Source organism: Fimicolochytrium jonesii (assembly GCF_025526975.1).
Source record: "Fimicolochytrium jonesii strain JEL569 chromosome Unknown EV422scaffold_30, whole genome shotgun sequence".
In the NCBI taxonomy this organism is placed as follows: Eukaryota; Fungi; Chytridiomycota; class Chytridiomycetes; order Spizellomycetales; family Powellomycetaceae; genus Fimicolochytrium; species Fimicolochytrium jonesii.
The window spans coordinates 102,307-128,615 of record NW_026515697.1 but is presented as its reverse complement, the minus strand read 5'-3'; the positions used below and the strand labels follow the sequence as shown (position 1 = coordinate 128,615).

The following is a 26,309-nucleotide window of genomic DNA, read 5'->3' as shown; positions in this document are numbered from 1 at the left end:
TTGACCTGTGGACAAACGAGACCGGAAATGCCGCTTTGTAAAGGATCTTAAGAAGGGGGAACCAGTGCTTGTATGCTGGTTCCTGCATGTTCAAGGCAATGTGAAACGATCCAGGCCAATCCAAGAATTTTCCAGAGTGTCGCTGCCCCTCCGCAGAGCCCGTGATGAACTAAAGGGTTCCCATCCAGACGTAGAAGTCTTCAGATACAACGATTGGCGATTCATCGATATATGGCTGAAGTTTCGGGATGATCGTCTCCTGATAAAGCTTCACCATATCCTCATCAGACTTCATCGGGTTGTCTTCGCTTGCCAACGCCACAAAGATTTTGATGGAGCAGACCCTATCCAAGCGCCGGGTGTCATACATCTGGCGTATTTCCCCTCCGTTCCCACGTTTGACAATGTAGGATGTCAGTGTCCGATCCAACAGCCGACAATACTGCGAAAGAACATGTTGATCCTCTGCAAACCCGATTGTGTGAAAATTAGGGCGCAACGGCCCCAGCCCAGAGGGTAGGTGAGGCATCTCCGAGACATCCCAAGTACGCACTCCAACATTTGCTGTTGTCCAGGTGATCGATCGCTTTCCCCGCTCATTTGACGTGCCTCTCCCCTGATGCCAATTGAAATCATCAACGAGAACCACGGCGGATGTGTTGGGAAGCGCAAGTCGCGCGGACACGTCCCCTTCGTGAGCAGCAATGGCAGCCTGCGCTCGGACAGTGGAGCTGGGTGGACATCCAGTGCGGGAGGTAGTTTGCACGAAGGTGTCGGGTGCTGAGATCAAGCAGGATCGAGATGAACACTCTGCGGCGGATCCTATCACGGTTTTTCTCACTCCACTTTGAGCTGCGCTTCAGAGGCACGTCCCCAACGACCATGGTCATCTTCATGTCAAACAGCCCATCGCATGTGGTATTCATATGATCAATAAACCGTTCCATGTTTCCGATAGGGAAAAGAAGCGCCCGTGCTCGTCCTCAAGGGGGTTCTCCATGAGCATCTGCAGCTTTGCTGCGTAGGTCCTCCCCTCAGGCCCCGGCGTCGTTGGTTCGTCAATCCTGTCATCCCCCTCATCTTCATCTTCAACCTCATCCGTGAGTCCGAGGAAAAACAACATCTCCAGTTTGTTCCACGGCTTTGCTGATGAAGCCTCGAGGACACCAGATGTTGTGCGGGACCGGCTGCGGCGAGCTTCGGCGTCAGGAGGGGCAACACCTTGAAACTTCGACTGAAGCGGGTGCATGAGTCGCTTTGGGAGGCAGATATCAATGTGAGACTGAGTGCGCACAGTGGGCGGGGGCAGGTTGGCAGCATCGCTGCTGGGGGGAGGAGTGCTGTCACCGCTGGGGGGAAGAGTGCCGTCCTCATTGTCACTGGCAGAAGGCCTGTCACTGGCTACCCTGCGCTGTCTCTCTGCTCTCACTGCCTTCATGCATGTTTTGCATCCATACAGCTTGACGGTATTGGGAAGGTCACCCGTGGGAGCCCGCAAACAGAAACTACCGTTGGAACTTCCAAGCCAGGAGCGCATATCCGTGCTCAACAGCGTGAATTGGCGGTGAATGCCCTTTGCTTCAACACGACGGCGTTGCACTCGAGCTTTGGAGCAGGGCTTATCCGCTGCTGTATTCCAGATATCACAGTACACATAGTCTTTCCGGTCATCCTCAGCCTTACACAGCAACTCGGCAGTTTGCGTCCTGGTCCGCATCTGCAATCCTCAAGTCAGTTTGTGTGACCTCATTCTGAGATTAGAAGGCCAGCTTTTCCATACCTTTGTGCATTGAGAATGGGAAGAGCCGTTACGTAGAATCCAGAGGTCCAAAGGTTTTCCTAGTAGCACGTTGTTTGAGGGTTGGCGTGGTTGAGGAGTTCTGCTTGGTAAAAGTTCGCAGTAAGTAATTACTTTCTCCAACAGACCAGCTGGAGTTGCTCCTCATACCTGTTTTAGTTATCCCACAAAGTCTCAGGTCAGTTGGGTGTGTGTGGTTTTGCCATTGGCAAAAGCAATGTTGAAAAAAGGAGCTGTGGAAAAAGCGTCGGCGGAGTTGTCGAGGTTGTCGCGGCGCAACTGCGCGGACGTATGTGAGCGCTGAGGAAAAGGACGTGCGCGATGGAACAACCGCCGCGTCCCCCTTTCGCCCCCTTTCCTTTCGTGAAAGGACAACCAACTTGCAACCCCAGACACTCTCAGCAGCATCGCTTCACAGGCACAGTGTGACGTCGAACGTTCACGCAGTAAGATACCCACCGTCCGTGTTCTAGCGACCGAGTCAGCTTGACAGCGATAATGCGGGTTACAAGGTAAGAGGCCATGTGTCTTCTGGGTGACAGACAAGAAAGACACCCCTACCCCTCACCAGCCCTCCCACTGACACCCCCCTCCCCCACAGACTCCTCCGCCTCTGGAAACACCTAACCCTCTTCGTCCTCCTCCTCCTCGCCTACACTTACATCCCCGACCCGGTCTTCGACACCGTCCAATTCCTCCTCTCCCGCAAATTCGGCCTCCTAGGCGGCAAACCCGCTCACGAGCGCACGGGGGACCTCGCGCCTTACCTACGAACTTGGATGACACCTATAGACGTACGGCGGCAGATCGATAGATGTTCGTGGCGTAATGAGACTGGGAGACCACCGCCGGTGCAGAGGATACCCAAATATGTGCATTTCGTCCGTGTGATGGATAGGGACGACTATTTTGGTATGATGCACTACCTCGCCATCCGCGCCGCGGTCGTCAACATCAAGCCAGAGAAGGTGTTCTACCACCACCGCGGGCTACCGAGCGGGGAGTGGTGGGATCGCGCTCGGGGGATGATCACCGACCTAACACCCACCGCAGACGTCAAGGAGATATTCGGGAATAAAGTGGAACAGGGGGCGCATAAAGCGGATGTGATCCGGCTGCGGGCCTTGCAGAAGTGGGGCGGGATCTATCTGGATATGGATGTGATTGTGACGAGGTCGTTTGATCCGTTGTTGCATCATACGACTGTGTTGGGGATTGAGGGGTTTAAGCCGTGGATTGGGCTGTGTAATGCGGTGATTCTTACTGCACCGAATGCGCCGTTTTTGAAAAGGTGGTATGATTCGTACCGCACGTTTGACGACTCGAAATGGAGTGATCATTCTGTCATGTATGTGCCATACCGATGTCGCACCGTACCCCACTTCCACATCATATACCTCTCACCCTCACCCCTTTCCCCCACAGCATGCCCTACACACTCTCCAGAACAACCCCCGCCACCGACCTCTGCACCCTCCCCACAACTGCCTTCTTCTGGCCCGCCTACTGGCTCCCCCACATCCAATTCGTGCACGAAGAAGACGAATGGGACTTCTACAACGACTTTCAGTACGCGGCGCACTTGTATAACACCGGGTGGAAGTATCTGAAGAACGCGACCCCGGAGTATATCAGGGGCACGAATACGAGCTTTACCAGGCTGGTTAGGCCGTATTTACCGGATGATGTTTAGAGTAGGGGTAGGGGTAGGGGCGTATGTAGGCGTGGTTGGCATAGAGATTTATGTCGAGGGAAGCAATTTTGGGGATTTTGAGGATTGCCGGCGGTATGGGAGCGGCGTAATAGACATCTTTTTTTTGGAAACGGGCTGACCCAATACCCCTTCATGCATGTAATAGGATTCGAGAAAATCACAGGCCATCAAAAGCCCTGACTGAGTCTGTTCCATCTGAATAATTCTCTCCAAACCTCGTCTCATGAAACTTCCCGCGAAACCTCAAAATCCACCCTCAAATCCGGTTTCCCGCTGTCTGAGGACGGACGTCGGCGTGCCGCGCTGCAAGATGAACGTGAAAACTACGTGTGATGGCTGGACGTCTTTGGTCTAACCCAGAAGCAGCATTGGAAATCATGTCCAGTTCGTGCATGTCTATCTTTTCAAAAATCGGTGCTTCGAACCACGTACGGTCTATCGTACATTTAAGTAAAACAAACGCCGCGGGCAAACCAAACCAAAATGATGCATTACGAAATACAGGTTTGGAGCATGCCCCGCCGAACAAAAGCGATGCCAAAAAAAGGACAACTACGCCGGCTTTGAAGCCAAAGGCTCACAGAGAACGCAGCCGGTTCCCATATCCTCCCGAAGCCTAGTGAGTTTCCCTCATCCCCGGACAGGTAACAAGCGAAGACGTTGTAAGGGGCGGCGGATGTGTCGGACGAACGAAGCCGCCTGTTGTTGATGAGCAAAAAGGACGCACTAAACGGGATGGGAGAAGATGCTGCGGTGTTGTCGGTAGAAGATGGGAACGGATGTGGAATAGGGCGGAAAACTGCGACTAGAAGCGTGCGAGGCGAGGACGGCGCTTCTAGGCGCAGTTTTCCGCACGATTCCACAACTCCGTTTCCATGTCCGTTTCTACCGTGCGCGGGAAATGTAACTCTCCATGCGACGTTTTCGTTTTCCTCACACGCTTCCTGTACATGTACATGTACATATGCTAATACGTGCTGCAGGGTTGAGATACCGTCATCTGGGCGAACTTACCATAAATGCGCTTGCGATGCCGATGGGCTTCCGCGATTCCGCGCTCTGACCCTCGATGGATGGTGATAGGTAGAGCCATGCGTCCAATTTTCACCAGCGAGGAAAACACTCTCGTAATTGAAACTTGACGGCGGTCTGGAGATCCGTAACATTTTGCGGCAGATCCAACAGTCGCTTCGCAAACCCCTTTCCGAAGGGGTCGACCGTTGACTGGGACTGAAGGTTGTGGCGTATTTGGATGGTCGGGCTTCGGACAAAGGAAGGCATTTGTGGCCCCGCGCTGCAACCCACTCGTGAGAACATGTCCCCCATCCATCGGGAAATCGGCTGCAACTTACGAAAAATCTTCCGTATTCTCCACACAAGCTGTAACTTTCTAAGCCCATCCAGCACGTCGATGGAGTTGAGTTCCAAACCTCTGTGTTGTTTCGTGTTTGTCAATCTCTTCCGGAGTGGAGCGCATCACACCTTGGGAGAGGACGGCTCTGGAAGGTAAGCATCGCTGGTATTGAAAGGGTGTACAAGGATTTTCAGCGTTTTTCGTTTTTCGTTTTTCTTACCTTCTTCGCAACTCAGGAGGCCCTCGATTTGGTTGGCAAAGAACGAAAGCACCAAACCGGGATGTATCCCGCCATACCCAAATCCACAACATCGTCGGAGGTCTAGAGCTAGCCCCGCCCGGTGCTCCCTCGTCGTTTTGATGTCGATGGAACACAATTCGTGGCGACGAAGAAACATGGCTGGAGTCCGCCAACCATTTGGATTACTCCGCAAAGCCAAACATTGCGCCATTAGAAGAGTGCCCCAGATTGCGCACCTCCTTCTATTTCCCTGCCTCTCAAGATATCGCAATTCCCAGAGCCATGTAGCCGAAGAACCAACTCATGGCAGAGCAGCGAGTTCTATCTCAATCACACGTTCTAAACTCTGCTCATGAAACTTTACACTAAACTCCTTCCCCGCAGCCGTAAAATCCAGCCTCAAATCCCGATTCAACCCCTTCCCCATCCCCCTCTCATCCCACCCCACGTCCTTGTACCGGTCCCGATACACCTCCAACGGCACATCCACCACTACCTCGACATGCTCGATACCTGAGGGGTATGGGCGGCCTGGTTTCGGCGAGGGGAGTTCTATCACGTCTATCGTACGATCAACCGGTTTGCAGTCGGTGGTTTGGGTGTAGTGCAATGCATGCTCCGGTCGCAATTTATAGGTCGCGATGTGCCTCCCCCCGACGATGGATTCGGTCAAAAGGGTGCCGAGGGATGCGAGTTCAGCTTTGTATGAGTCGTACTCTGCGGCTGTTGATGTCCTATTGGGGGGTTGTGAAAGAAGGGGTGAGATAAGGGGGAGGTGGGAGAAGGTGGGGGTTTTCGGAGTTACCGGAAGCAGAGGTGGTCTATTTCGTAGGCGGCGGGGATGTGGATGTTGATGGAGGAGAGGGATATGAAGACTTGGGCTATGAAGGCCGGGAAGGCTTGTTGGAGGGTTGTGTGGAGGGACATTGTGGTGGGGGTTGGGTGGGCTGCGTTGAATGGCTTGCGAATGAAGGACAGTCTGACCGTAAGTAGTTCCCCGCTCTCCGCTCTTGAGAATCCAGTTACAGTAATCAGGACCTTCCGGACTCTTTCGGACGCGTTGCTTTTGTGGCGAGACTTCGCACCCGAGACCTCCCCGCCCTTGAAACCTCCACCTCTCAAACAGCCAGCCTCATAACGAACTCGGCATCGGCCCCGAAACTCCACAAGGAGCGCCTTCTCAGTCCTCTTTGGAGCCTGCAGCGGTCCCGTGGGGAGGCTATTGTGGGATTTGTCATCTTTCTCTACTCAACTTGATATGAAACCGAAGAGGCGAGAAGCGAGCGAGCAGTACGTCGAAGGGTCGTGGATTCGAAGCTCGAGCTCAAGTTCCTGGGGCGGCCCTCGCGGACCACAAAGCTTTTGGGTGGAGAGACAGAGAGACGTCGACCTGAGACCTCTGAGACCTCTTCCAACAAAAAAAAGACGTATCAAACAACCAGCTGAAGAGGTGAAGCCCCGCCAACCCCATACCAGCCGCTACAGTGTCGGAATACTGGGGAGTAGCACAGCATGCGTGATCCGCGGCGAGAGTTGATGTCCACATGTTTCTGAGATGGGTGTTCGTGGTTGATGTCCTTCTGGGTGGTTTGCCGATGGGATGGCATGAGATTACCCATGTCCAGTACGTTGCTGCAATGTTGATGCGTTGACGTGCAACTGATGAAGGAAATCCGTTTGCCAGGTCTCTGCTCTTTAGTAGGTATCGCCAGATGTGGATGTAATCTGTTTCGGTGTAAGATCTGCATCTGGCTTTCCTATATAACGGGCCCCGTGTTCTGTGCACGTATTTGAGAGCATTGGTCCTACAACTCATGGAAGATACTTAGATATGATAGACTTTATCTCCTACACGTTGCCGACGTTGCTTACTACACTCATGATGGCAACCGCCTGCTGCATCGGTATCGCATCCTGTCGGTCCGTCAAAAATCCACAGCAAAAAAAATATGCTGTCAGTGTCCGACAGCCCCATTGCCCCAGTATTCCTCACTGCTGCCAAAGGAAGGGCCTTTTCGTAGCCCCTTGTGGCCGTCCAAGCACGGGTAACGAGTCGGACTTTTTTCCCGTGAACCTTACAGACTTGTCGTAGTCTTTACTGCGAGCCCAGCTCGTACCCATAAGGACACCTCCTTGGTCAACCGGGCGATCTTTGCTGCCCAACATGCTTCATATCTCTCAGGCTTCTTCAGTGAATCTGCCCTCGTACTTCTTCACACATCGCACGCAGCTCTTCATTCGCTTTTTTCTTGTCCTTTCCACGACCCGCAGCAAGATTTGGAGGAACAGGTTCGTTGTTCGATTCACATTGGTTTATATGTACTGACCTTCCTTTTCCTCTCTATAAGTCTTTCTCTCCCCACCAACTTTCCCTTTTGGTTTGCGTTTCTACCGTTTGGACGCGAGGAACGCTTGGCTGGAGCCATCCGATGCAAGTCTTCACGAGCTCTGCCACCGCGTTGAAAAGGCAGGCTACGCAGCCCCAGCTGTGCTCTCAGTGGCAAAACGGGGCGTGTCACGTTCAAACGTGTCTACCAGAGTCCGCCGAAGGATGCGTCTCCGGTGTCGGGCAGATCACCCCCGTTTGCTCCTCGTTTGTTTTTCCGTCGCAAAGTATGTTTGATTTCATTACAGCCAGACAAAGCATGCAGGTCCGCACCGGTTTGGTTGCTTTTGGCAAGGCGCTGCACAGGTCCTTGACACGTTCAAACAGTAATGACATAATCGCCTGTTAACAAATCCTTGCAAGAGCGGCGAACAACCGTCACACTATTGCCGGCTTCGTTGGAAGGGCCGTACTTCTCTCCTTTCTACCGTCGGACACGGAAATCCGCTGCTCGTTCTGAGTCCACATCCGCCGCAAATAGGCGCGGAGGTCCGACCTTTTCTCAAGTTTATCTGTTCCAATCTCCATCATGTCAATGTAAACGTTGGAGATGGGCGCGTTCAGTTCAGGTTCCCCTGTGCGTTATTGAAGATGACAGGACGTCGGAGTGTCCTCGCTGCTTTGTCATCACGCGTTCCTGCTGTCAGTCGACATCTCGGCTGAACCCCAAAGGGGACACCTAGGGGGACACAGGGGGAACAGAGGGGCAGAGGGGTCCTTGGCCAAACCAGGCTTCCGGACGACGTGCAATCACCAGCAGCTCATTGAGGTCTCAGATCAACGAGAGCGCTGCACACTTGTTCTATTCCCTGCTCGCCATCGTCCAGCTTCAATCCGAAGGTTATCGCCTAGTTCCCGATCACAATGACGACGACGGACACCATAACGGCGGTCGACTACCTCGCCCAGCAGGAGGAGCTACTCCACGAAGCCGCCGAAGTTCTTCCCGTAAGCAAGAACGTCTCTCAAGGCTCACTCGCTGGAGGGTCTAATGGAATTGACCGCGGTTTTTCGTCCAGGGCGTCATAGATCGCTGCTCATTCTCCGAAGGCTACGTCCGGCAGAAAGTGTTTGCGTGCCGGTCGTGTCAGGCAGAGGGCGGCGGGGAGTTGTCGGGGATGTGCTATGGGTGTTTGTATGTATTGCGTCCGGGCTCTCGTGATCTTTTCGGACCTGTGATTGACGGTTTGCGGTAGTGTTTATGTAGGTTTCGATGAGAGGTTGGAGGAAGCGGCGAAGGATGAAACAGAGGAGGACTAATAGAATCGGGTGTAGTGTCATACGAAATGCAGCGATGTCGTAGAGTTGTTTTACAAAAGGGTGCGTTGGGCAGCTTCTGTATTTGGTGCGGGTTTGTTCGCTGACTTGGTTACATCCTCCAGGCTTTCAGGTAAGCCCTTAGATCTAGAGCCGACTCCTGCGCTAGTAACGCAATGCAGAACCGCACAACCAAACCCCTAATCGGATCTACAGATGCGACTGCGGCACCGCAAAACTCCCCAACAAATGCTCACTCCAATCTAAACCCGGCGAATTGAACACCCAAAACACCTACACGCACAACTTCCGCGGCAATTTCTGTTTCTGCGATACGTACTATGACCCGGACGCGGAGGAGGGGACGATGTTTCAGTGTGTTGTTTGTGAAGGTGGGTGGAGCTCAACACGCTCCTCATATCTTTTATCCCCGTTTTGTTGACAATTTTTGTTTTGGGCAGATTGGGTAAGTCCGTATGTTTTCGAGGATTTTGGAGAATAACGTACTCACCATACGATCGCAAAAAAGATGCACGACCGCTGCATAGGCGCCCTCCCGCCCACCGCCGCCGACGAGGACTACATCTGCAGGACGTGTGTCGGCAAGCACGCCTTTTTGAGGGGGTATAAGGGCAATTCGCGGTTTTTGTATCCGCCTTTTGAGGCGTCGGCGACCGGTGGTGAAGAGCCTGCTGAAGCGAGTAGGAAGCGCGCTGCGGAGGAAGGGGAGGGTGAGGGGTCGCCGAAGAAAAGGCGGAAGGAGGAGGGTGGGGAGTCAGGTTCCACTGAGCGAGCTTTGAACGTGGAAGATGTGGAGGTGGAAGATGTCCCAACGCACAACGCCACGGCACACACCATCTCAGCAGACCCCGCCCGGGAAACGCCCCCACACCCCACCACACCCAAATCCCCAACTTGCCGCCTAGAAACCTACCAGCAAGCGCCCTCCAGCGACATCTTCTGCAAAGAAGGCTGGCGAGACGATCTGTGTAGATGCGCGAAGGTGGGTCTGGAAAGCGTTCCACTCATCTCTATCACCTTCGCTGACTGACTGTCGTGGGCAGTGCATCGAAACATACGAGTCCGAAGGCGTGCCGTACATCCTCGCCGTCGAGCCGGTAAGTTCCTCTCGCACGTTCACGCGTTCCCCAAAACCACCATGACTCAACCCCCTATCATCTTCTTAAAGACGTTTGATCCCACCGAAGACGAGAACGCAGGTAACGTACTCTGCAAACATCCCACCCCCACCCATAACCCACGTAGGCGTACTGTGTCCAACTTGGCGGATTAACGGGGGGAAATGGTTTAGACGTATCGCCCCACGACATGGGCCTGCAACAGCTCAACAGCATGGACCGCGTGCAAGCTCTCAACGGCGTGCAAGCGTATCAGAAGCTGAAGGAGGATCTGATGGGGTTCTTGCGCGGGTTTGCGGAGGAAGGGAAGGTGGTTACGGATGTGGATATCCAGGGGTATTTCGCGGTGAGTGTTTGTGTTTGTTGGTTGGCGAGTGTGGGGTGAATGTGCGGGCACGTGAGGTTGACATTCATGTTTGGTAGCAAAAGGAGGAAGATCGGCGGAGTCGGCGGGCGCGGTAGCGTGAGGAGGCGCTTGGTGGGTGCAGATTGGCGTGATGGAGGGGAAGCGTACGTTTGTTAGGTAGTTGAATGGTCTCTCTTGAGGGTCGGGCGAGAAGGCGTATAAGTAGTCTGTACAGTCGGTTCCGAGTCTCCACTGTGTACATTTTATTCCCTAAGACCGGGTGTTCTGAGCTAGCTATTGGACGCGTTGCCTTCTCTGCAGCGTCGGGGTTAAGTCGCCAGCGCACTCGATTCACAGCATGAACGAGCCCCAGAAGCCCCCATCCTACACGATTGTCTACATACAATGAACGCAACGCTACGCCCATCCACCGGATACCTCTTCTCCCTTGACAACCCTCACTAACCCCATACCTTCCATCGCCGCTACCCAGTCAACATATCCAAAAACGCATCAAGATCCATCGCATCCACATCCACCTTCTCCTCCTTCACCTTCTCTTTCTCCTTCCCCTTCCCCTGCTCATTCACTGTCGTACCCCGCACATCCATCCGATCCACTACCCGCCTTCCCGTCTGCGCATCCTCATCCGTATCCTCATCCTCACTACTACTATTCGCAAGTAACATAGAGGGTATCCGCATCGGCTGAGTCGCCGTTCGTGGTATTGCTGTTCCGGGGATGTTTACCCGGGCAGACGGGATGGCGTCCGAGTCGGTTGCGGAGGATGAGCGGAGGAGCGAGGTACGTTTTGGGCGGGGGGGAGGTGGCGCTGTGGATGAGGAGGGTATGGGGCGGGTGGAGGAGGGTGGGGGTAAAGGGCGGGTGGGGGAGGTAGATGGGGATGAGGCTGCGGCTTCCGTGTCCGCTGCGGCTGCTGAGGCTTCGTTTTGGGCTGCTGCTTGATCTTCGAATGTCTATGAGTCAGGATGCATCAGAAGATTTGTGAGTGAGAAGTGGGGATATGGAAAACATGAAGAATGTCGAGGCATAAGCGAACATTCCATCACATTACCTTTCTCGCCTCATCATCCAACGCCATCCATCTCCGCTTCAGCAACTTGGTGATCTCTGGTCCCGAATGGTGCGGATACTCCCGCTTCAACGCCGGTCGCGTGGCCTTCACAAACGCGCCGTACGACGTCACACGACGGGCTCCACCTGTCCCTGTCGCTGTTGCAGCTGCTCTCGTCCTCGGCCTCGCCCGCGCAGACGGCGACGCGGCCCGCTTCCTCCCACCGGGCCCAGCAGGAACCCGTGGCGGCCTCCTCTCCGCCGCCGGTCGTTTCGCCACCGCACGCATCCGCATCATCTCCGCCTCCGCCTCCGCCTCCTCCGCCTCCGACACGTCCAGCCCAGACCCAACAACATCATCCGATTCCTCCGAAAAATCTTCCGGCCTTACCGGAAACCCCGCCTCACCCGTATCGCTCACCCCCGCATGCGACTGCACGTCCTCCTCCTCCTCCCCCGCGCCATGGTCAGCCGTATCCATCGCAACCTCCTCCAACACCCCATCATCATGCTGCGATGGATGCAAATCAGCCTCAGAGGACGTGATCCCCACCACCGGGTCAGAATAGGGAACAGATGAGAACGCGGCCTGGACGATGGAGAGGGTGCAGATGTGTGTGCCGGCGACGAGGGCGATCTTGTCGTTGTGGCGGAGGAGGATGATGGTGTCTTTGGGCATGTCGCGGCCGTTGTGGGATGAGGGATTGGGTCCTAGCTTATGAGACGGTGGAGTCTGTCAGACTTACCCCATACTTGATGAACGACACTTCAAGTGTGTTCTTTTCAATGAGACGGCGAGGAGGTCCCTGGGCTTACCCTTTCGGCCGTGACAGTCCGTGCTTGAGCATCGACGACGATATTGAGTTGCTTTTTACTCAGTCTAACAAGGTCATAACAATCATCCGTAACGATGCCAGCGTCAGTAGAAAGAACGGCCAACCCCCCCAAATAAACATACATAGCCCCTCCAACCACATCCCTCCTGCATCTACCGGCTTCCCGCTCACATAGGTCTCCACATACCTGCGATCACTAAGTCCCAAAATCTCGCCACGGCCGATAATGTTGGACCCATTCTTGAGCGAGGCGGTGTTGCCGTTTGTGGCGCAATGGAGGGAAACTAGGAAGGACGACATGCGCGGTGAATGAAGTGAGAGGTAGGCGTTGCTTCTCTGCGTATGGTGTGGGGGTTGCGAAATGGGGAGGGCACATGGGGATTGGTTTCTGGGGCAACTTTGTAGCAAATTGAAGGTCTCTTGATTGCGCGCGCACGGACAACACGCGCACCGACGGCTGGAGGACTTGGTTGGACTTGGAGAAGGATGAGGACAGCCAAAGTGAAATGGCCAGTACCCACATCAACACAAACCACGCATCCTGACAATGGCAAGCTACAGACCCCGTATCCAACCCTTCTCTCCACGCCTATCTGTGGGATCCTTGACGCCAACAGTGATTATCCAGGTATTCTCCCGGAGCTCTTCCGCATGTCCCAACGTTCTCATGATGAACCACATTCCGCGTTTGTCACCTCCTCCCGACACCTCTTCTTATCCCCTCTCGAACTTTGTCACTCCTCACTATGCCCCAAAGTTGGTGAGACCCTGTTCCATTCAGCACAAATTCCATCTCGAAGCCCGGTCCATAGCCGCGTCCCACTCCGGCATCCATCCCGATTCAGAAGCCCCCAGCACGTGTTGGTCTTGCAACAGAACCCATCAACATTCGCTTTCAGTGCGAGCAACTGAATAAGGTTTCAGGGAGGTATGATATTGATGCCATGTCGTGGGTGTATCTTTTTCCTCTACTTCTTCAACGCCTGCTTTACATCCTGCTCGACCTCCCACACGTGCGTTTTCAGCTCCAGGTGCGATACGTTAACATCATCCTGTGGAGCAGAAAAAGGGATCAGAGCCAAATCAGTATCATCATGGCCATCAATGCGAAAGAACCGATATCTATCCACCCGGATTCCCAATAGGGCCAGCATACTCACGATAACCTTCAACAGCTCCGCTCTAACCCTCTCCAAATCCTTCTGAGTCGCCGCTCTTCCCACAAACCCCCTAAACTCGCGCTCCAGCACCTCGATCTTGGCCGTGTGCTCGCGCAGCTTCGCCGTCGTCTTTTGCAGGTTGTCCACCCCGCTTAGCAGCGCGTTCGAGGCTTGCTCGTACTCGTCCAGGAGGAACACGTAGGCTGTGCTGCCTGTGGGAGGAGAAAGATGCGTGGGGGTGAGAATGGAAGGTTTTCGAGCGGAGAGGTTTGCGGTGAGAGGGATGCTTGGTCACGTACCCGCTAGAGTGAGTCCTGTTAAGAACCCGATCACCCTATGGATGTAAGAAGACAGAGATGAATCGGTCAATACCCCAGCATTTCAACCAACCCCAATCCTGTTACGCCCCCCTCCCCCGGATCCACTCCCCAATACTAACCCCCCACGAAAGAAGCCCCCGCTCCTCCTCGGCGGCACCGCAGGCACGGGCTTCACAAACACAGGCGGTGTCGTCGTCGTTGGCAGCGGTGCGGGCGCGACGAGGGTTTCTGTGCTGGTTGTTGCGGTCGCTTGGGATGAGACGCGGCGGATGCCCCCCGTTTGCCGACGGGCGGCGAGGGAGATGAGCGTTGGTGGGCGGATGAGGGACATTGTTTGGTGTGCTGGGGACCGGTGGTGGGTGGAGATCTCCTGTGTGCTGGCAAAACTCGAGGTCAGTCGGGTCCCTACGGGAACGTCAAAATGCAAAATAATCGGTAGTGGGATCACGGGACCCGGATTTGAATTTGAGGAAGCTCACTCAAGTAGTCGAGACCGCTCAGACCCAACGCAAGTTACCAGCGACAGGTATACATCTCCATATCTAGCACCAGGTATACAGTACACAAGGTATCTACGTACATCCCCTCTCTACAACCCCACAATCTCTTTCAACCTCCCCACCGCCCAAGCCTCACTCCTCTCCACCCCCTCCGGACCCTCATCCCTCCCCTCAACCCACCTCCTCAAACTCTCCACCGCATCCTCCACATCCCTCCCACCCCTCACTCTCTCCGCCGCGCTCGCAACCCCTTGCGCAACAGCGCCCACAACCGCCGACCGTGTGAGCGCAAATTGCTCGAGCGGGCGCGGGTGGGTGGCCGAGGGGTTATAGAGCCCGAGGTGGGAGAGGGTGTGGGCGGCTGAGAACGCCATTGGTTGTTGTTCTGATGACGAAGAAGGGAGGGTGGTCTGGCGCCGCACACGCTCGACTACCCCCTCTAACGCGACCTTCAACCCTTCCGCGGTCAAGGGCACACCTTTCTGCACGGCCACAGTCAACAGTGTCGTAAGCAACCCCGCGGCGTCTCGGCGATCACGCACGCCTCTGAGCATTTCCAGCGCCGATTTTTCATCGTTTAGGGTAGCGTGGGAGGAAAAGATGTATGCGGCGGCGGTGGGGTCCGCTGTGAGGCGGGTGGAGAAGGCACGGATGAAGGCGCGGTGTAGGCGGGGGTCGGTCGGGTCGATGTGTTGGAGGATGCGGTGTTCCGGGTCCTGTGTCGCCTCATCATGTGGTACCACCGTCGATGCGGACGACCGCACTGCCGAGGTGCCCGCGGTCTTCTTCGTCATGAGATCATAGAGGTACCATAACCGTCTTGCGTCCCCAGCCCTGCCCAGCGCATCCACGAGCTCGACGAACGACTTACGCGTGGCAGACGTCTCCCTCAGTTTCGTCCACACGTCCCACGCGACGCGGTCTTCCCGTCGGTCCACCCCATCGCGCTCCGTCTCCCTCCCGACTTTCCGCAACACGCTTCTTAACAACTCATCGCTCGCAGCGGCTCCGTTCTGCTCGTGCAGTCGCATGGCGTAATCCAGGCCCTGCGAGAGGGCTCCGTCCGCGGCGTATGCTTCGACGATTACGTTGGCGGCTTGGACGGATAATGGCACGCCCAGCCCGCCGAGGCGGTTGGCCCAATCTAGGGTGTAGGACAGTCGGTTGGAGGGTTCCTGGATCCTATTGGCTGTCTGCATTAGTTCGGTTTGCACGCGGGCGGAGCGGAGGAGTAACCACTTTCTGATATCTTCAAACACGCCTTCGAGTTGCGATGGGGTCCTGCATTGGCGGAGAAGGATGCAGGCGGTGGTCGCGTTGGGACCGGTGCGGCAGCCCGGTTTGACGGGGAAGAAGTGCAGCATTTTTTCGTAGACAGTGGCTGTTTGGTTGCTGTAGGAGCTGCCTCCGGCAAATGTAAGTTCGAGAAGAGTGTTGAGGGCGCGTAGGCTGGGGCGGAGGTTGAGGCTGGACATGGTTTCTAGAAGGCCCCATGCTACTTCGACCTGGTCCGTGGTGCATGCTGATATGAGGATGTTAAAGGTTTTCGCATTCGGTTGGAGATCCACTCCGGCCATTTTACGCAGTACTGGGAAGTCACGAGAAGGGGAGTCTGGTCAGCTGGCGACTCAAGAGATAGTGTCTCAAACTCTCAACTCTCAACTCTTCACTTACCATTCTGACACCCCTCATGATTCCCGCTCGATGCAAAATCCTCCAACAGTGCATTGAATGGCACAATCCCCATCGCTTTCTGAGCATCCCCGCCCTTCCCTGCAATCAACCTCGCCGCTTCAACATATCGTTCCAAAACCTCCTGGGCGATATCGCTTCTCCCCAGTTTGCGACAGCCGACAATGATCCGCGCGATCGCTTGCGGTAGTAGCGCGTAATGGTGAGCGGTGGTGCTGGCGTCTGCGTTAAATTGCTGCAGCACCGAGGCGCATAGCTGGAGGAGGGTGTCGCGTTGGGATTGTGAGTCGAAGGTCGAGACTTCGCCGACGATCGTTTTGATAGGGCCTAGTACCTGTATAATTGGATGACACTACCTTAGCATATGGAAGGACGACCCCTTCTCGGCCATCACTCGCCATCCTCGGGTATTCTGACCCCTCCGGCTAGCTCTCGCACTCGCCGCCGCTCGCATCATACGTACATCTCTTGGGTGCAAATATCTCGTCCTCTCTCCTCTCTCCTTTTTCACAGCAGCCACAGCAGCCGTGGCCGTATCCCTCTTCACTTCCGCCCCCTTAATCTTCTGCGGCCCAATATCCAGCGAACTCAACATCTGCCACCCAGGTAGTCTCCCACCCTGCGCCTTCTTCCCCTCAGCAACCTCTTTCCCCCTCTTCGTCTTCCCAGCGACTCTCTGGGGCAGAATCGTCTGGCGAACAACGTCGTGCTTCCAGTGTGGGAATGTGCGGCGTTGTTTGGGGACTCGGATTGTGTCGCGGTAGAAGAGGGGTTGGAAGGCGGTTGCTGCACAGACTGTGCGGGAGTGGCTGTATGTCGGGGTGGGATTTCGTGATGGTGTGGTGGATCTGCGGAGGAAGGTGGGAATGAGCGGCGGGGCCGAAGTAGCGGCAGCCTTTGCCGGCGCCCTGGACATGTTGATAGTTGATAGTTGCTCCGAGTGTGATTTGGCGTGAGGGATGTGTCCTTGCTTTTGGGATGTGCTTCCTGGAAAGTGACAACGGAAGAGGACGAAGGGGGAATAATACCATTGGCGCGTGACCTCATGTGATGAGCGAGATAAACTCTGTCGCTCTGCTCAGCGGCCGTTTGAAGTTTGGGCGCATCAGGAAGTTGTTGATGATGTGATTGATGCACGAAGGCACAAAGTCACAACCAAGCAACTCGCAGAAACAACCATATCCCATACATATACAGGACTTCCTGCAGCTTCCCCTCAAGGGCATCCACCCGCTGCTGTGCCTCGCTTTCATCAGCTGCTGTGTCTAGGTTCCAACCCTCTGCCGCGGAACCAGCAGCCACCCAGATCATCCCGCTTCGTCCCCGATCATCTGAGAGTTTCCGTCCGTGGGAAAAAGCCCCACCTCAACTAGCCCGGTACATCTCCCTCCCGCTAGCCTGGAAAGCTGTCTTAGAATCACGGAGGGAACTCTGTCTCTCGATACAGCTTAGCGAACCCCCAAAAAACCTAGCCCACGATGGCATCCCCGGCCCCCGCCACCCCCTCCCGCCGCGCACGGCCACGTCCCATCCTGCCCATCAACCTCGACCGCCTGCCCTCCCATCAGGAACTAGAGTCGCCCTCAGGTGGCGCTCTAGTCCCGCAACTTTCGGAGTTGTCCCTGCCCCAGGAAACGAAACTCGACTTGAAGCGGGAGGATATCGAGATTCTGCAGGAACTGGGCGCTGGGAACGGTGGGACAGTGCATAAGGTTAGGCATATACCCACGGGGACCATAATGGCAAAGAAGGTAAGATCTGGAGCAAGAACCACCCCGTGGAGCGAGATCAAGCGGAGGAGCCCGGACGTAGTGAGGGGTTAGTTCGGTGGGAGACCGAGCCTGAGCGAACGCCTTCGCGAGCGTTAGCGAGCGCGACCGGAGCGAGCCACATTGCGCCAAAGGCGCAATACTCCCCTACCCACAGCTCTTAGCGAGCTCAGCGGCGTCAGATCTTTTGCGAGCGAAGCGAGCACCACATTGCGCCAAAGGCGCGTACTCTCCTCATCCACCTAGCCCATGGTGCTTCATGGAAGGACACTTGATGGTTGATGGTGGATGTGGATGGTTGATCCTATTGAAGATAATGCTAATCGACTTCCGGTATTTCCCAGATCATCCACGTAGAAGCGCGCAACAGCGTACGACGACAAATCGTTCGCGAGATCCAGATCATGCACCAATGCATCAGCCCATATATCGTGTCCTTCTACGGGACGTACCTGAACGAAGGCGACATCTCCATCTGCATGGAGTACATGAGTCTCGGGTCGCTGGACAATGTCGGCAAGAAGGCGGGACCTATGCCTGAGGATGTCATTGGGAAGGTCACCCATGCGGTGTTGGCTGGGCTGGTTTATCTGTATAAGAATCATCGGATTATACATCGAGGTGGGTGCCGTGCCCAATCAAAAGTAGTGTCTCATCATAAAAGATTGACGCGGTTGTTCATTCAGATATCAAGCCGAGTAACATTCTGTTGGACGCTGAGGGCAACATCAAAATCGCCGATTTCGGAGTAAGCGGGCAGCTGATCAACTCTGTAGCCAACACGTTCGTAGGCACGAGCGCCTACATGTCGGTAAGTCCCGAGTACCGCTCGCATGCCCATATTCTCGCTCTCCGTCGAGATCCCGGACATCATCTCACAACATCTTTTCCCGATGACCACAGCCGGAACGCATCCAAGCCGGCCGCTACTCAGTCCAATCAGACGTCTGGAGCGTCGGGGTAACGCTGATGGAGCTCGCGACGGGCAAATTCCCGTTCCAATCCGACGGCGAACCGTTATCGGTGTTTGAATTGCTGGAGTATATCGTGAATGAGCCGATAGCGACGCTGCCGCCGGGGAAGTTTTCGCCGGAGTTGGAGGCGTTTGTTGCGAGATGGTGAGTGCGGGTGGGATGAGTTAGTGGGGGTGAGGCGTGCAAGAAAAGGATGGTTTCTGACATGTGTTTTCACCGACTTTGTTTCTATCAAGCCTCATCAAAGACCCCGCGTCGCGCCCAACGCCAACCGAGCTCCTTAACGACCCATACATCATCCAAGCAGCAGAGAAGAAAGTCGACGTGAAGGGATGGGCGACTGTATTACAAAAAAAGCCCGCGTAAAGCTGTAGCCTGCGTAAGAGGGGAATGGACTTTATAGGTCTCCATCTCAGCTAACGTAGCCTTCCCATGAGGGCGGGATGCACTGTCGCGTCGTGTCTCCGCGCAAGAAAAGGAGAGGCCCGGAGGGAGGCTGGCCAGGGTTTGTGGTTTATACAGTATATATATAGTGTGTGGGGATTTGCCATCATCAGCTGCTGCATTGGGGGGGTTAGGTTTGGAAGTTGGGGGGGTTGGATGGCGGCCAATAGTTTTCTCGCGTAAAGTTTTGAGGGAGGCAGACAGATGATGGATTGTATTTAGCGCCTCCTCAACCAAGCTTCTATGTTGTGAATCAAGTCTCCCTCTCGCATGGTTGCCCGTTTTGCTATATAGCCGATGTTTGATGAGCGCCGGGCGGTGGTGAATATGAAAGTCTGGACATGGACGGAGGGGAGGGAGCCTCAAGAGGGAGGTGGGTCAAGGAGGTGGGGAATCGGCCCGCAAGCAAGCTCCGCGTCTTGCTGTATTATGATGAAGCGAGCGCGTTGCTTTCGGGTAAAAACATGATTATTACTCATCGCAAGCCTCCAGCGTCGCGCCCGGATGCTGCTGCGTCATACAGGACCAAGCAAGCCGCGCCCGCCCCGATTGAATCCGAAACGACACAGACCAGCGCCCATCGATTATAATAGAACCCCCTCCAAGGGCTTCGCTGGCTTTCCCCCACACAACTCACACACACTCCCCGCAAAGCGCCATCAGAACCCACATACCCCGCTTCTCACTACTCTCTCCACTCCTTCCAACAACAAACACATATACTGATCCAAAATGCCTGAAGCAACGTAAGTGCTGCGTCGTTCTGCTTCGGTCGGTGAGGACTCGTGGAGGGGACGATGGACGAGATCTGGGGCTGGGATTGGGACGCCACCCTCGGTCATCTCGCCAGCCAACACGGAATCTTCGTAGTGGCGGCTAGATTGGTCTCCGATGCTTTAGCAGGTGTGAGCGGAGGCCTACTGAGGCGATGGGGCCGATGGGCGTCCACTACCGGGAGATCGGCCGATGGTGTGCGAGTCTTTTGCCATCTTACTGACTCGTTCGTTTTGATGTTCCTTTTTTGTGCAGTGGAGATATCGGTCTTATTGGTCTGGCCGTCATGGTGAGTACAACGGGTTTCTCTCTGTTTCGATGCCTTGCAACACCATCTCATCTCTGGTGGGTTGGTGGGAGAGTTCGACAGCTGACTCGCAACCATCTCTTTATGTTTTTTAGGGCCAGAACTTGATTCTGAACATGGACGACCACGGATACACCGTATGTATTCTTGTTTGTACGCTTGGTCGATCCAAAGGGCAGGCACGCTGACGATCTTTTTCTGTTCGCTTTCCAGGTCGTTGCCTACAACCGTACCGTCAGCAAGGTCGATGACTTCCTCAACCAGGAGGCCAAGGGTGAGTTCTCCCACGCGTCCAGTCATACTCTCAAATAGGTGCAGCGCCTCATCCGTCTCTCGCAGGCACCAAGATCCAAGGTGCGCATTCGATCGAGGAGCTCTGCTCCAAGCTGAAGAGGCCACGCAAGGTCATGCTCCTCGTCAAGGCCGGCCAGGCCGTCGACGACTTCATTGAGCAGCTCCTGCCCCACCTCGAGGCTGGCGACTTGATCATCGACGGTGGTAACTCGCACTACCCGGACACCAACCGCCGATGCAAGTACCTCCAGGACAAGGGCTTCTTGTTTGTTGGAACTGGTGTGTCTGGTGGTGAGGAGGGTGCCCGTTACGGTCCCTCTTTGATGCCTGGTGGTTCTCCTGAGGCTTGGTGAGTTCCCGATTTGGTTGTGGGAAGACGATTCTGCAACTACAATGCCAGACCTGACGAAATCTGTGCTTCCCTTTCAGGCCATTGATCAAGGACATCTTCCAATCGGTCGCGGCCAAGACGGAAAAGGGCGAGCCATGCTGCGACTGGGTCGGCGAGGGAGGTTCGGGCCACTACGTCAAGATGGTGCACAACGGTATCGAGTACGGAGACATGCAGATCCTCGCCGAGGCCTATGACATCATGAAGAACGTGCTGAAGATGAGCTACGACGAGATGGCCAATACCTTCACCGAGTGGAACAAGTCTGAGTTGGACTCGTTTTTGGTTGAAATTACCGCCCTTGTTCTGGCGTTCAAGGATGAGGATGGCCAGCCCCTTGTTGAGAAGATCCGTGATGCTGCGGGTCAGGTGCGTTGTCGTCAATTGATTGTACGCAGGATGTTGTCGCGTTGGTTTCTGATTTGCAAATGGGGGCTCTTGGTTGATTCTATAGAAAGGAACAGGCAAATGGACCGCCATCTCCGCCCTCGATCTCGGCATCCCCGTCACACTCGTCAGCGAAGCCGTCTTTGCCCGCTGCCTCTCCGCGCTCAAGGACGAGCGTGTCGCCGCCAGCAAGGTGCTCAAGGGCCCCGAGAACGTCTCCTTCACCGGCGACAAGAAGTCCTTCCTTGAGGACATTCGCCAAGCCATCTACGCCGCCAAGATCATCTCGTACGCGCAAGGGTTCATGGAGCTCCGTGCCGCGGGTGAAGAGTTCAAGTGGAACTTGAACTTTGGTGGGATTGCCCTTATGTGGAGGGGTGGATGCATTATCCGCAGGTTTTTGAAACAATTCACTTTCGAGATGGGAGTCCTGCGATTTTCATTCACTAAACCTTTCTCTTTCGCAATAGTGCCTTCCTCGGCGACATCAGCGACGCCTTCAAGAACACCCCCGCCCTCAAGAACCTGCTCCTCGACCCCTTCTTCACCAAGGCCATCCACAAGGCCCTTCCCCACTACCGCCGCGTGGCTTCGCAAGCCATGTTGCTCGGTGTGCCGATCCCCGCCATGACCTCTGCCCTGGCTTTCTACGACGGATACCGTTCCGCCCGTGTGCCTGCTAACTTGTTGCAAGCTCAGGTATGTGTGGGAATGCATATCTTTAGGAATTGGCAACATGTATCGATACTGATGATCTCTCTCTCTTTCTCCCACCCAGCGTGACTTCTTTGGCGCGCACACGTACGAGCTGGAAGGCAAGACGGGCACATGGGTGCACACCAACTGGACCGGCCGTGGTGGCCGTGTTGCGTCTTCCACTTACAACGCGTAGATTTCCGAAACCCCCCACTTGTTCTGATGTGTTTTTTGTTGACCCACCCAATACCGCATTGTTTTTCGCCCTTCGATCTCCGTATATTCATTCCCCTTCACGAACTTCTTTCTATTGAGAGGATGTCGGGGTGGATGATCTCTTGTACCTACCTATCCGTTTTGTTTAGAAGATGATGAATAACTCATGAAGTGATGGAAAGGAGGGGGTCCATCCTCCCCTTTGGTCGGGGGACACAAGGCACGTCTGGCGCCTTGTGCAAGACCGCGCCCATCAGCCACTACGTCAACACCCGGCAAGATTTTGGACTCCCCTTTTGTCACAAAGCTCCGCTATCTCTGCAAACCACCCCCCACACAATCTTGGGCAGCATTGTGAACATACCTCATCCACGGTGTCCGCACAGTAGCAGTAGGCCGTAAGCGATCCTCATATCCCGCAAACAACGTTTTACCCACGCATTTGTAACAAGCAAGATGGCATCCAGATTCGGTCGAGGTAAACCCCCCGCCGTTCCTGCTTCCCCATCTTCCCACGTTGTAATATCTCACACCCCCCGCGCGCGCATCCCTTTCAACAGCGGCCACACTCTCCCTCCTGTCCACCGCGCGCCGCGCCATCGTCACATCCACATCCGGTTCGCAGACGATCACGAACGCGGCGGTGCCGGCCAGACGGGGGTTTTTGAGACGACATGGCGGGAAGGTGTTTGCGGGGATTGTTGTTGGGGGTGTCGCGGTGTTTGGATATGGTGAGTTGCGAGGGAGAGGGGGGGGGGGGGGGGGATGTGTAGCAAATGTGTTGGGATGTCCGATGTAGGGCGGGGAGGCGGAGGAGACCCGAAGAGCCGGGAGATATCTCCGACGGGCATAACTGATTCTCATATGTGATGAACAGAGGTGTACAACGCCCGGCACCCACCGGCTCAGTTCGGGTGGGACCACAGCAAGAAGACGATCGCGATCCTCGGGTCCGGGTGGGCGGCCGCGTCGCTGCTCAAGGAGCTCGATTCGGAGAACTATAATGTCGTGGTGGTGAGTCCGCGGAACTACTTTTTGTTTACGCCGCTTTTGCCGAGGTGGGTGTGTGTTATTTGTACTTGTGGGGTGAGAGGCGGGGGCTGATGGAAAGGTTTTTGGATAGTTGCACGGTGGGAACTGTGGAGTTGAGGAGCATCATGCTACCGATGCGGTATATCACGCGGTTCAAGCAGCGCGCGATCACGTTTGTTGAGGGGGTGTGTAATGAGATCGATCCGGTGAATAAGATGTTGACTGTTGAAGGTATGCCTGCGGGTGCTCTCCAAAAGGGATGTTGAGTTACTGGACACTGATGCTGGAACTCCACATTCCCGCCTGAATAGACAACTCCGAAGTCGTTGGGGAGGTATCGAAACAGACCATCCATTATGACTACCTCGTCGTCGCATGCGGGGCCGAAAACGCGACATTCAACGTCCCGGGTGTGAGAGAACACGCGTGTTTCTTGAAGGAGGCGTGGTACGTCTAGGATTCCATCTTCCGAATCCTATGCCACCAAAAGCGAGGCGTGAACCCCCTACCAACCCCTCTCATTCTGTAAAATCTCACAGGGACGCAAAGAAGATTCGGACCCGTCTCATGGATTGCATGGAGACCGCCGCGTTCCTGGGCCAGTCTGAGAAGGAGATTGACCGGTTACTGCACATGGTCGTTGTTGGAGGCGGGCCGACGGGTGTCGAGTACGCCGCGGAGCTTTATGATTTCTTGAAGGAGGATTTGGTATGTCTGTCGGAGAGCATTCCCGAAAGGCCAGTGTTGCGTGTATCTGATCAGTGAGTCACGCATCTAGGCAAGCTGGTACCCCGAACTAGCCCCCAAGATCAAGATCACGCTCATCGAAGCGCTGCCGCACGTGCTCCCCTCCTTCTCCAAGGAGCTGATTACATACACCGAGAAGCACTTTGCGGAAGCAAAAGTCAATATTCTGAGCAACACTGCTGTGAAGGAGGTCAAGCAGAAGGAGCTGACAGTGTCGAATGCGCAGAAGCAGTTGGAGACTATTCCTTATGGTATGTTGTCGGGAGGGGGATGTGGAACAACGGGAAGCGTGTACGACGAAAGCGTCGACGTTGGCTCATGATTTGTCGGCAGGGTTATTGGTGTGGGCCACAGGAAACACCGCGAGGCCCGTCGTGGCTGAGTTGCTCAAGAAGCTGCCGCCGACGCTGCAGAACCAACGGTAGGATTCGGGTAGTGGGAGTTCAATCGCGTGCTCTCAGTCTCCTATTCGAGGTTATCCCGCGGGTTCTGACCAGCCCTTTCTTCTGCAACCTCTAGCCGCGGCCTAGTAGTCGACGAGTTCCTCAAAGTCAAGGGCGCTGATAACATGTACGCTGTCGGCGACGCGTCTGCAACCAAGTAAGATTCCCAGATTAACGATCTCTCATCACACCCACCCACCCACTAACACCACCCAACGTGGCAGATGGGCACCCACAGCGCAAGTTGCATCGCGCCAAGGCGTCTACCTCGCCCACAACTTCAACCTCCTCGGCCGCATCGACGCGGACAAGGCGAAACTGGTTGCCGAGGGCCAGGACCCTGAGAAGATTGCGCAGGGGGTGATTAAGCCGTTTAGTTATGAGCATCTGGGGGCGCTGGCGTAAGTTTTTTTTTTTGCGTTGTGCTGGGGTTTTCGTTTTTGGATTTTTGCCCATGGGTTTGATAACGATCCGGCTTTTTTTTCCTGCAATACAGTTATATTGGATCAGACAAGGCCATCGCCGACCTGCCCGGCAACGTGCACATTGGCGGCGCGCTGACGTTCTACTTCTGGAGGAGCGCATATCTCAACAAGTCAGTTCAATAGCCCCTCCCCTCCCCACTCCTGCCCCCCTCTTTCCTCCTCATATCTGACAACCCGTTTATTTTTCTCCTTTAGCCTCTTCTCCCTCCGCAACCGAGTCCTCGTCGCCTTCGACTGGAGCAAAAAGACGCTGTTTGGGCGTGACATTTCGCGGGAGTGAATAAACAGAAAACTACGGCGCTTTAGGGGTTTTCCATTTTGCAAGATGAATTTTTCATGCACATTTTACAAACACCGGCGCATTTGTTCTCTTGATGGATTTCTGGTGACGGAGTGCATGCACCTCGTCGTAGACCGCGCGATGATATGTACGTAGATACAATGCGCGGTAAACGGACATCCTACGGCGTGTCCCGATGTACCAGTCCGTCATATGCGCCCCCTCCCTCCATACTTTCTGACCCCCGCACCTGTCGCTTATCATACGGCATTTCCCTTCTTTCGCCGTCTGCTCCGTGACCGCGATCAACCCATCCATCGCGTTCCCCCCCGTATGCTCCTGCACACACACCACCACGTCGGAACCTTCCTACGATGGCATCTATAACTGAAACCCGCATGGGATGCGGGGTGGCACTTCCATTCTCCTCATTTGCATGTTCGAGAGGGTCTGAATCACGGGGTCACGTATGCTGCGGGGACGAATGGCGCCATCAGCTACGTTCCATGCTTCGAGCAGTGCAGTACTCAAGCTCACGGCATCCAGTGTCCCACCCCCAGTCCCCCTAATTTGCCCAGAGTTGGAGAAAACCAAACCAGGCGTACCGCTCACTCACCAGGCGTGGTATCCTCCCTCGGCAGCTGCGGCTCGGGCAACGACGGCGGGTCGGGGACCGCGACGTGCACGGGTGCGCCGGAGGTCCAGTTCCTTGGACATAAGAAAAAGAAGTCGGATCAGCCGCTGGGTTGTAACACCCCCCAACCAACCAACCGACAAAATCGGTGCGGTGTCGCAAGCCCCGCTTCCGTAGGTTTCTATCCACACCGCCTCCCCCCCCCCCCCCCCCAGCTTCCCAGCCGCACCACCCCCCCCCCATCAACGCCCCCAACTCACCAATTCCCCTCCCTCCTCTTGACCCCATCCACGCCCACCTCAACATCCAGCCCCAATCCCTTGACCTCGTCGGCCGTGTCCGCGTCGACGATGCCGTCTGCTGCTGCGGTGGCTGGCTGCGCCTTGTTGCTGGTGTTGGGTGGGGGTGTTGCGGACATCTTTTTTCGGGTCGTGGTGTGTTTCGATATGCTTTGTGGCGTTGGGATGGGTGGATTTATACTTCGGGGAACATGGCTGGGAATGCCCGACTCGCTGGAGGTCGACATGACGCTGCAATGACGGCAGGGAGGTTTGACAGCGTGTCCCGCTGTCAGTGAGGTCTCGCCCGCTGCGACGGGAGATGTCTAGCTGGGACTCGC

At 55.3% G+C, this 26,309-nt stretch overlaps 11 protein-coding genes across 11 annotated transcripts; 6 read left to right on the top strand and 5 right to left on the bottom strand.

The window, feature by feature from the left end:
• Window positions 1-908: 908 nt before the first annotated feature.
• Window positions 909-2,057, bottom strand: EV422DRAFT_542606 (uncharacterized protein). The gene is made up of 3 exons (XM_053071289.1): window positions 1,949-2,057; window positions 1,781-1,880; window positions 909-1,717 (listed from the first exon to the last, which is right to left on the bottom strand). Exon 3 carries the CDS (start codon window positions 1,715-1,717, stop codon window positions 923-925), a length of 795 nt encoding a protein of 264 aa, XP_052922123.1. The 5' UTR covers window positions 1,781-1,880; window positions 1,949-2,057; the 3' UTR covers window positions 909-922.
• EV422DRAFT_542604 (uncharacterized protein) lies at window positions 2,054-3,733 on the top strand. The gene is made up of 3 exons (XM_053071288.1): window positions 2,054-2,310; window positions 2,400-3,146; window positions 3,224-3,733. The coding sequence occupies exons 1-3, from the start codon at window positions 2,297-2,299 to the stop codon at window positions 3,489-3,491; spliced, it is 1,029 nt and encodes a 342-aa protein (XP_052922122.1). The 5' UTR covers window positions 2,054-2,296; the 3' UTR covers window positions 3,492-3,733.
• A 1,533-nt stretch (window positions 3,734-5,266) lies between these two features.
• EV422DRAFT_542602 (Glyoxalase/Bleomycin resistance protein/Dihydroxybiphenyl dioxygenase) lies at window positions 5,267-6,143 on the bottom strand. Its single transcript, XM_053071287.1, has 2 exons — window positions 5,913-6,143; window positions 5,267-5,841 (listed from the first exon to the last, which is right to left on the bottom strand). The coding sequence occupies exons 1-2, from the start codon at window positions 6,032-6,034 to the stop codon at window positions 5,409-5,411; spliced, it is 555 nt and encodes a 184-aa protein (XP_052922121.1). The 5' UTR covers window positions 6,035-6,143; the 3' UTR covers window positions 5,267-5,408.
• Window positions 6,144-8,357: 2,214 nt separating this feature from the next.
• Window positions 8,358-10,351, top strand: EV422DRAFT_509187 (uncharacterized protein; the record flags this gene model as incomplete). Its single annotated transcript, XM_053068825.1, has 9 exons — window positions 8,358-8,441; window positions 8,769-8,813; window positions 8,876-8,883; window positions 8,967-9,125; window positions 9,212-9,216; window positions 9,299-9,753; window positions 9,815-9,868; window positions 10,017-10,235; window positions 10,313-10,351. The coding sequence occupies 9 exons, from the start codon at window positions 8,358-8,360 to the stop codon at window positions 10,349-10,351; spliced, it is 1,068 nt and encodes a 355-aa protein (XP_052922120.1).
• A 369-nt stretch (window positions 10,352-10,720) lies between these two features.
• Window positions 10,721-12,632, bottom strand: EV422DRAFT_622833 (uncharacterized protein; the record flags this gene model as incomplete). Its single annotated transcript, XM_053074187.1, has 4 exons — window positions 12,333-12,632; window positions 12,126-12,189; window positions 11,311-12,024; window positions 10,721-11,212 (listed from the first exon to the last, which is right to left on the bottom strand). The coding sequence occupies exons 1-4, from the start codon at window positions 12,443-12,445 to the stop codon at window positions 10,721-10,723; spliced, it is 1,383 nt and encodes a 460-aa protein (XP_052922119.1). The 5' UTR covers window positions 12,446-12,632.
• A 53-nt stretch (window positions 12,633-12,685) lies between these two features.
• On the bottom strand, window positions 12,686-13,997 carry EV422DRAFT_542579 (uncharacterized protein). Its single transcript, XM_053071286.1, has 4 exons — window positions 13,745-13,997; window positions 13,605-13,639; window positions 13,306-13,517; window positions 12,686-13,197 (listed from the first exon to the last, which is right to left on the bottom strand). The coding sequence occupies exons 1-4, from the start codon at window positions 13,954-13,956 to the stop codon at window positions 13,114-13,116; spliced, it is 543 nt and encodes a 180-aa protein (XP_052922118.1). The 5' UTR covers window positions 13,957-13,997; the 3' UTR covers window positions 12,686-13,113.
• Window positions 13,998-14,098: 101 nt separating this feature from the next.
• EV422DRAFT_542578 (uncharacterized protein) lies at window positions 14,099-16,795 on the bottom strand. The gene is made up of 3 exons (XM_053071285.1): window positions 16,281-16,795; window positions 15,800-16,151; window positions 14,099-15,713 (listed from the first exon to the last, which is right to left on the bottom strand). Exons 1-3 carry the CDS (start codon window positions 16,731-16,733, stop codon window positions 14,215-14,217), a joined length of 2,304 nt encoding a protein of 767 aa, XP_052922117.1. The 5' UTR covers window positions 16,734-16,795; the 3' UTR covers window positions 14,099-14,214.
• A 144-nt stretch (window positions 16,796-16,939) lies between these two features.
• EV422DRAFT_542575 (kinase-like domain-containing protein) lies at window positions 16,940-19,375 on the top strand. The gene is made up of 5 exons (XM_053071284.1): window positions 16,940-17,568; window positions 17,931-18,207; window positions 18,273-18,397; window positions 18,490-18,704; window positions 18,797-19,375. Exons 1-5 carry the CDS (start codon window positions 17,296-17,298, stop codon window positions 18,924-18,926), a joined length of 1,020 nt encoding a protein of 339 aa, XP_052922116.1. The 5' UTR covers window positions 16,940-17,295; the 3' UTR covers window positions 18,927-19,375.
• A 361-nt stretch (window positions 19,376-19,736) lies between these two features.
• Window positions 19,737-22,049, top strand: EV422DRAFT_570988 (6-phosphogluconate dehydrogenase; the record flags this gene model as incomplete). The annotated part of the gene is made up of 9 exons (XM_053072941.1): window positions 19,737-19,750; window positions 20,034-20,067; window positions 20,181-20,222; window positions 20,299-20,359; window positions 20,425-20,728; window positions 20,809-21,139; window positions 21,225-21,553; window positions 21,628-21,856; window positions 21,936-22,049. The coding sequence occupies 9 exons, from the start codon at window positions 19,737-19,739 to the stop codon at window positions 22,047-22,049; spliced, it is 1,458 nt and encodes a 485-aa protein (XP_052922115.1).
• A 297-nt stretch (window positions 22,050-22,346) lies between these two features.
• On the top strand, window positions 22,347-25,291 carry EV422DRAFT_257097 (uncharacterized protein). Its single transcript, XM_053065772.1, has 12 exons — window positions 22,347-22,547; window positions 22,630-22,800; window positions 22,947-23,127; window positions 23,193-23,332; window positions 23,413-23,548; window positions 23,641-23,809; window positions 23,880-24,099; window positions 24,182-24,269; window positions 24,368-24,448; window positions 24,516-24,692; window positions 24,788-24,886; window positions 24,972-25,291. Exons 1-12 carry the CDS (start codon window positions 22,526-22,528, stop codon window positions 25,054-25,056), a joined length of 1,569 nt encoding a protein of 522 aa, XP_052922114.1. The 5' UTR covers window positions 22,347-22,525; the 3' UTR covers window positions 25,057-25,291.
• EV422DRAFT_257137 (uncharacterized protein) lies at window positions 25,284-26,309 on the top strand. The gene is made up of 2 exons (XM_053065773.1): window positions 25,284-25,863; window positions 26,001-26,309. The coding sequence occupies exons 1-2, from the start codon at window positions 25,526-25,528 to the stop codon at window positions 26,227-26,229; spliced, it is 567 nt and encodes a 188-aa protein (XP_052922113.1). The 5' UTR covers window positions 25,284-25,525; the 3' UTR covers window positions 26,230-26,309.

Coding starts and splice junctions, on each gene's coding strand:
- EV422DRAFT_542606 (XM_053071289.1), bottom strand. CDS start 1,717: ATGCGGACCAGGACGCAAACTGCCGAGTTGCTGTGTAAGGCTGAGGAT.
- EV422DRAFT_542604 (XM_053071288.1), top strand. Junction 3,147..3,223: donor TGGAGTGATCATTCTGTCAT/GTATGTGCCATA, acceptor TTTCCCCCACAG/CATGCCCTACACACTCTCCA.
- EV422DRAFT_542602 (XM_053071287.1), bottom strand. CDS start 6,034: ATGTCCCTCCACACAACCCTCCAACAAGCCTTCCCGGCCTTCATAGCC. Junction 5,842..5,912: donor ATAGACCACCTCTGCTTCCG/GTAACTCCGAAA, acceptor ACCCCCCAATAG/GACATCAACAGCCGCAGAGT.
- EV422DRAFT_542579 (XM_053071286.1), bottom strand. CDS start 13,956: ATGTCCCTCATCCGCCCACCAACGCTCATCTCCCTCGCCGCCCGTCGG. Junction 13,640..13,744: donor GGGGGCTTCTTTCGTGGGGG/GTTAGTATTGGG, acceptor TTACATCCATAG/GGTGATCGGGTTCTTAACAG. Junction 13,518..13,604: donor AACAGGACTCACTCTAGCGG/GTACGTGACCAA, acceptor CTCCTCCCACAG/GCAGCACAGCCTACGTGTTC.
- EV422DRAFT_542578 (XM_053071285.1), bottom strand. CDS start 16,733: ATGTCCAGGGCGCCGGCAAAGGCTGCCGCTACTTCGGCCCCGCCGCTC. Junction 16,152..16,280: donor GATATTTGCACCCAAGAGAT/GTACGTATGATG, acceptor CCAATTATACAG/GTACTAGGCCCTATCAAAAC. Junction 15,714..15,799: donor TCATGAGGGGTGTCAGAATG/GTAAGTGAAGAG, acceptor GTGACTTCCCAG/TACTGCGTAAAATGGCCGGA.
- EV422DRAFT_542575 (XM_053071284.1), top strand. CDS start 17,296: ATGGCATCCCCGGCCCCCGCCACCCCCTCCCGCCGCGCACGGCCACGT. Junction 18,398..18,489: donor GCACGAGCGCCTACATGTCG/GTAAGTCCCGAG, acceptor CGATGACCACAG/CCGGAACGCATCCAAGCCGG. Junction 18,705..18,796: donor GAGGCGTTTGTTGCGAGATG/GTGAGTGCGGGT, acceptor GTTTCTATCAAG/CCTCATCAAAGACCCCGCGT.
- EV422DRAFT_257097 (XM_053065772.1), top strand. CDS start 22,526: ATGGCATCCAGATTCGGTCGAG. Junction 24,100..24,181: donor GTTGGAGACTATTCCTTATG/GTATGTTGTCGG, acceptor ATTTGTCGGCAG/GGTTATTGGTGTGGGCCACA. Junction 24,270..24,367: donor CCGACGCTGCAGAACCAACG/GTAGGATTCGGG, acceptor TGCAACCTCTAG/CCGCGGCCTAGTAGTCGACG.
- EV422DRAFT_257137 (XM_053065773.1), top strand. CDS start 25,526: ATGCTGCGGGGACGAATGGCGCCATCAGCTACGTTCCATGCTTCGAGC. Junction 25,864..26,000: donor GTGTCGCAAGCCCCGCTTCC/GTAGGTTTCTAT, acceptor CTCAACATCCAG/CCCCAATCCCTTGACCTCGT.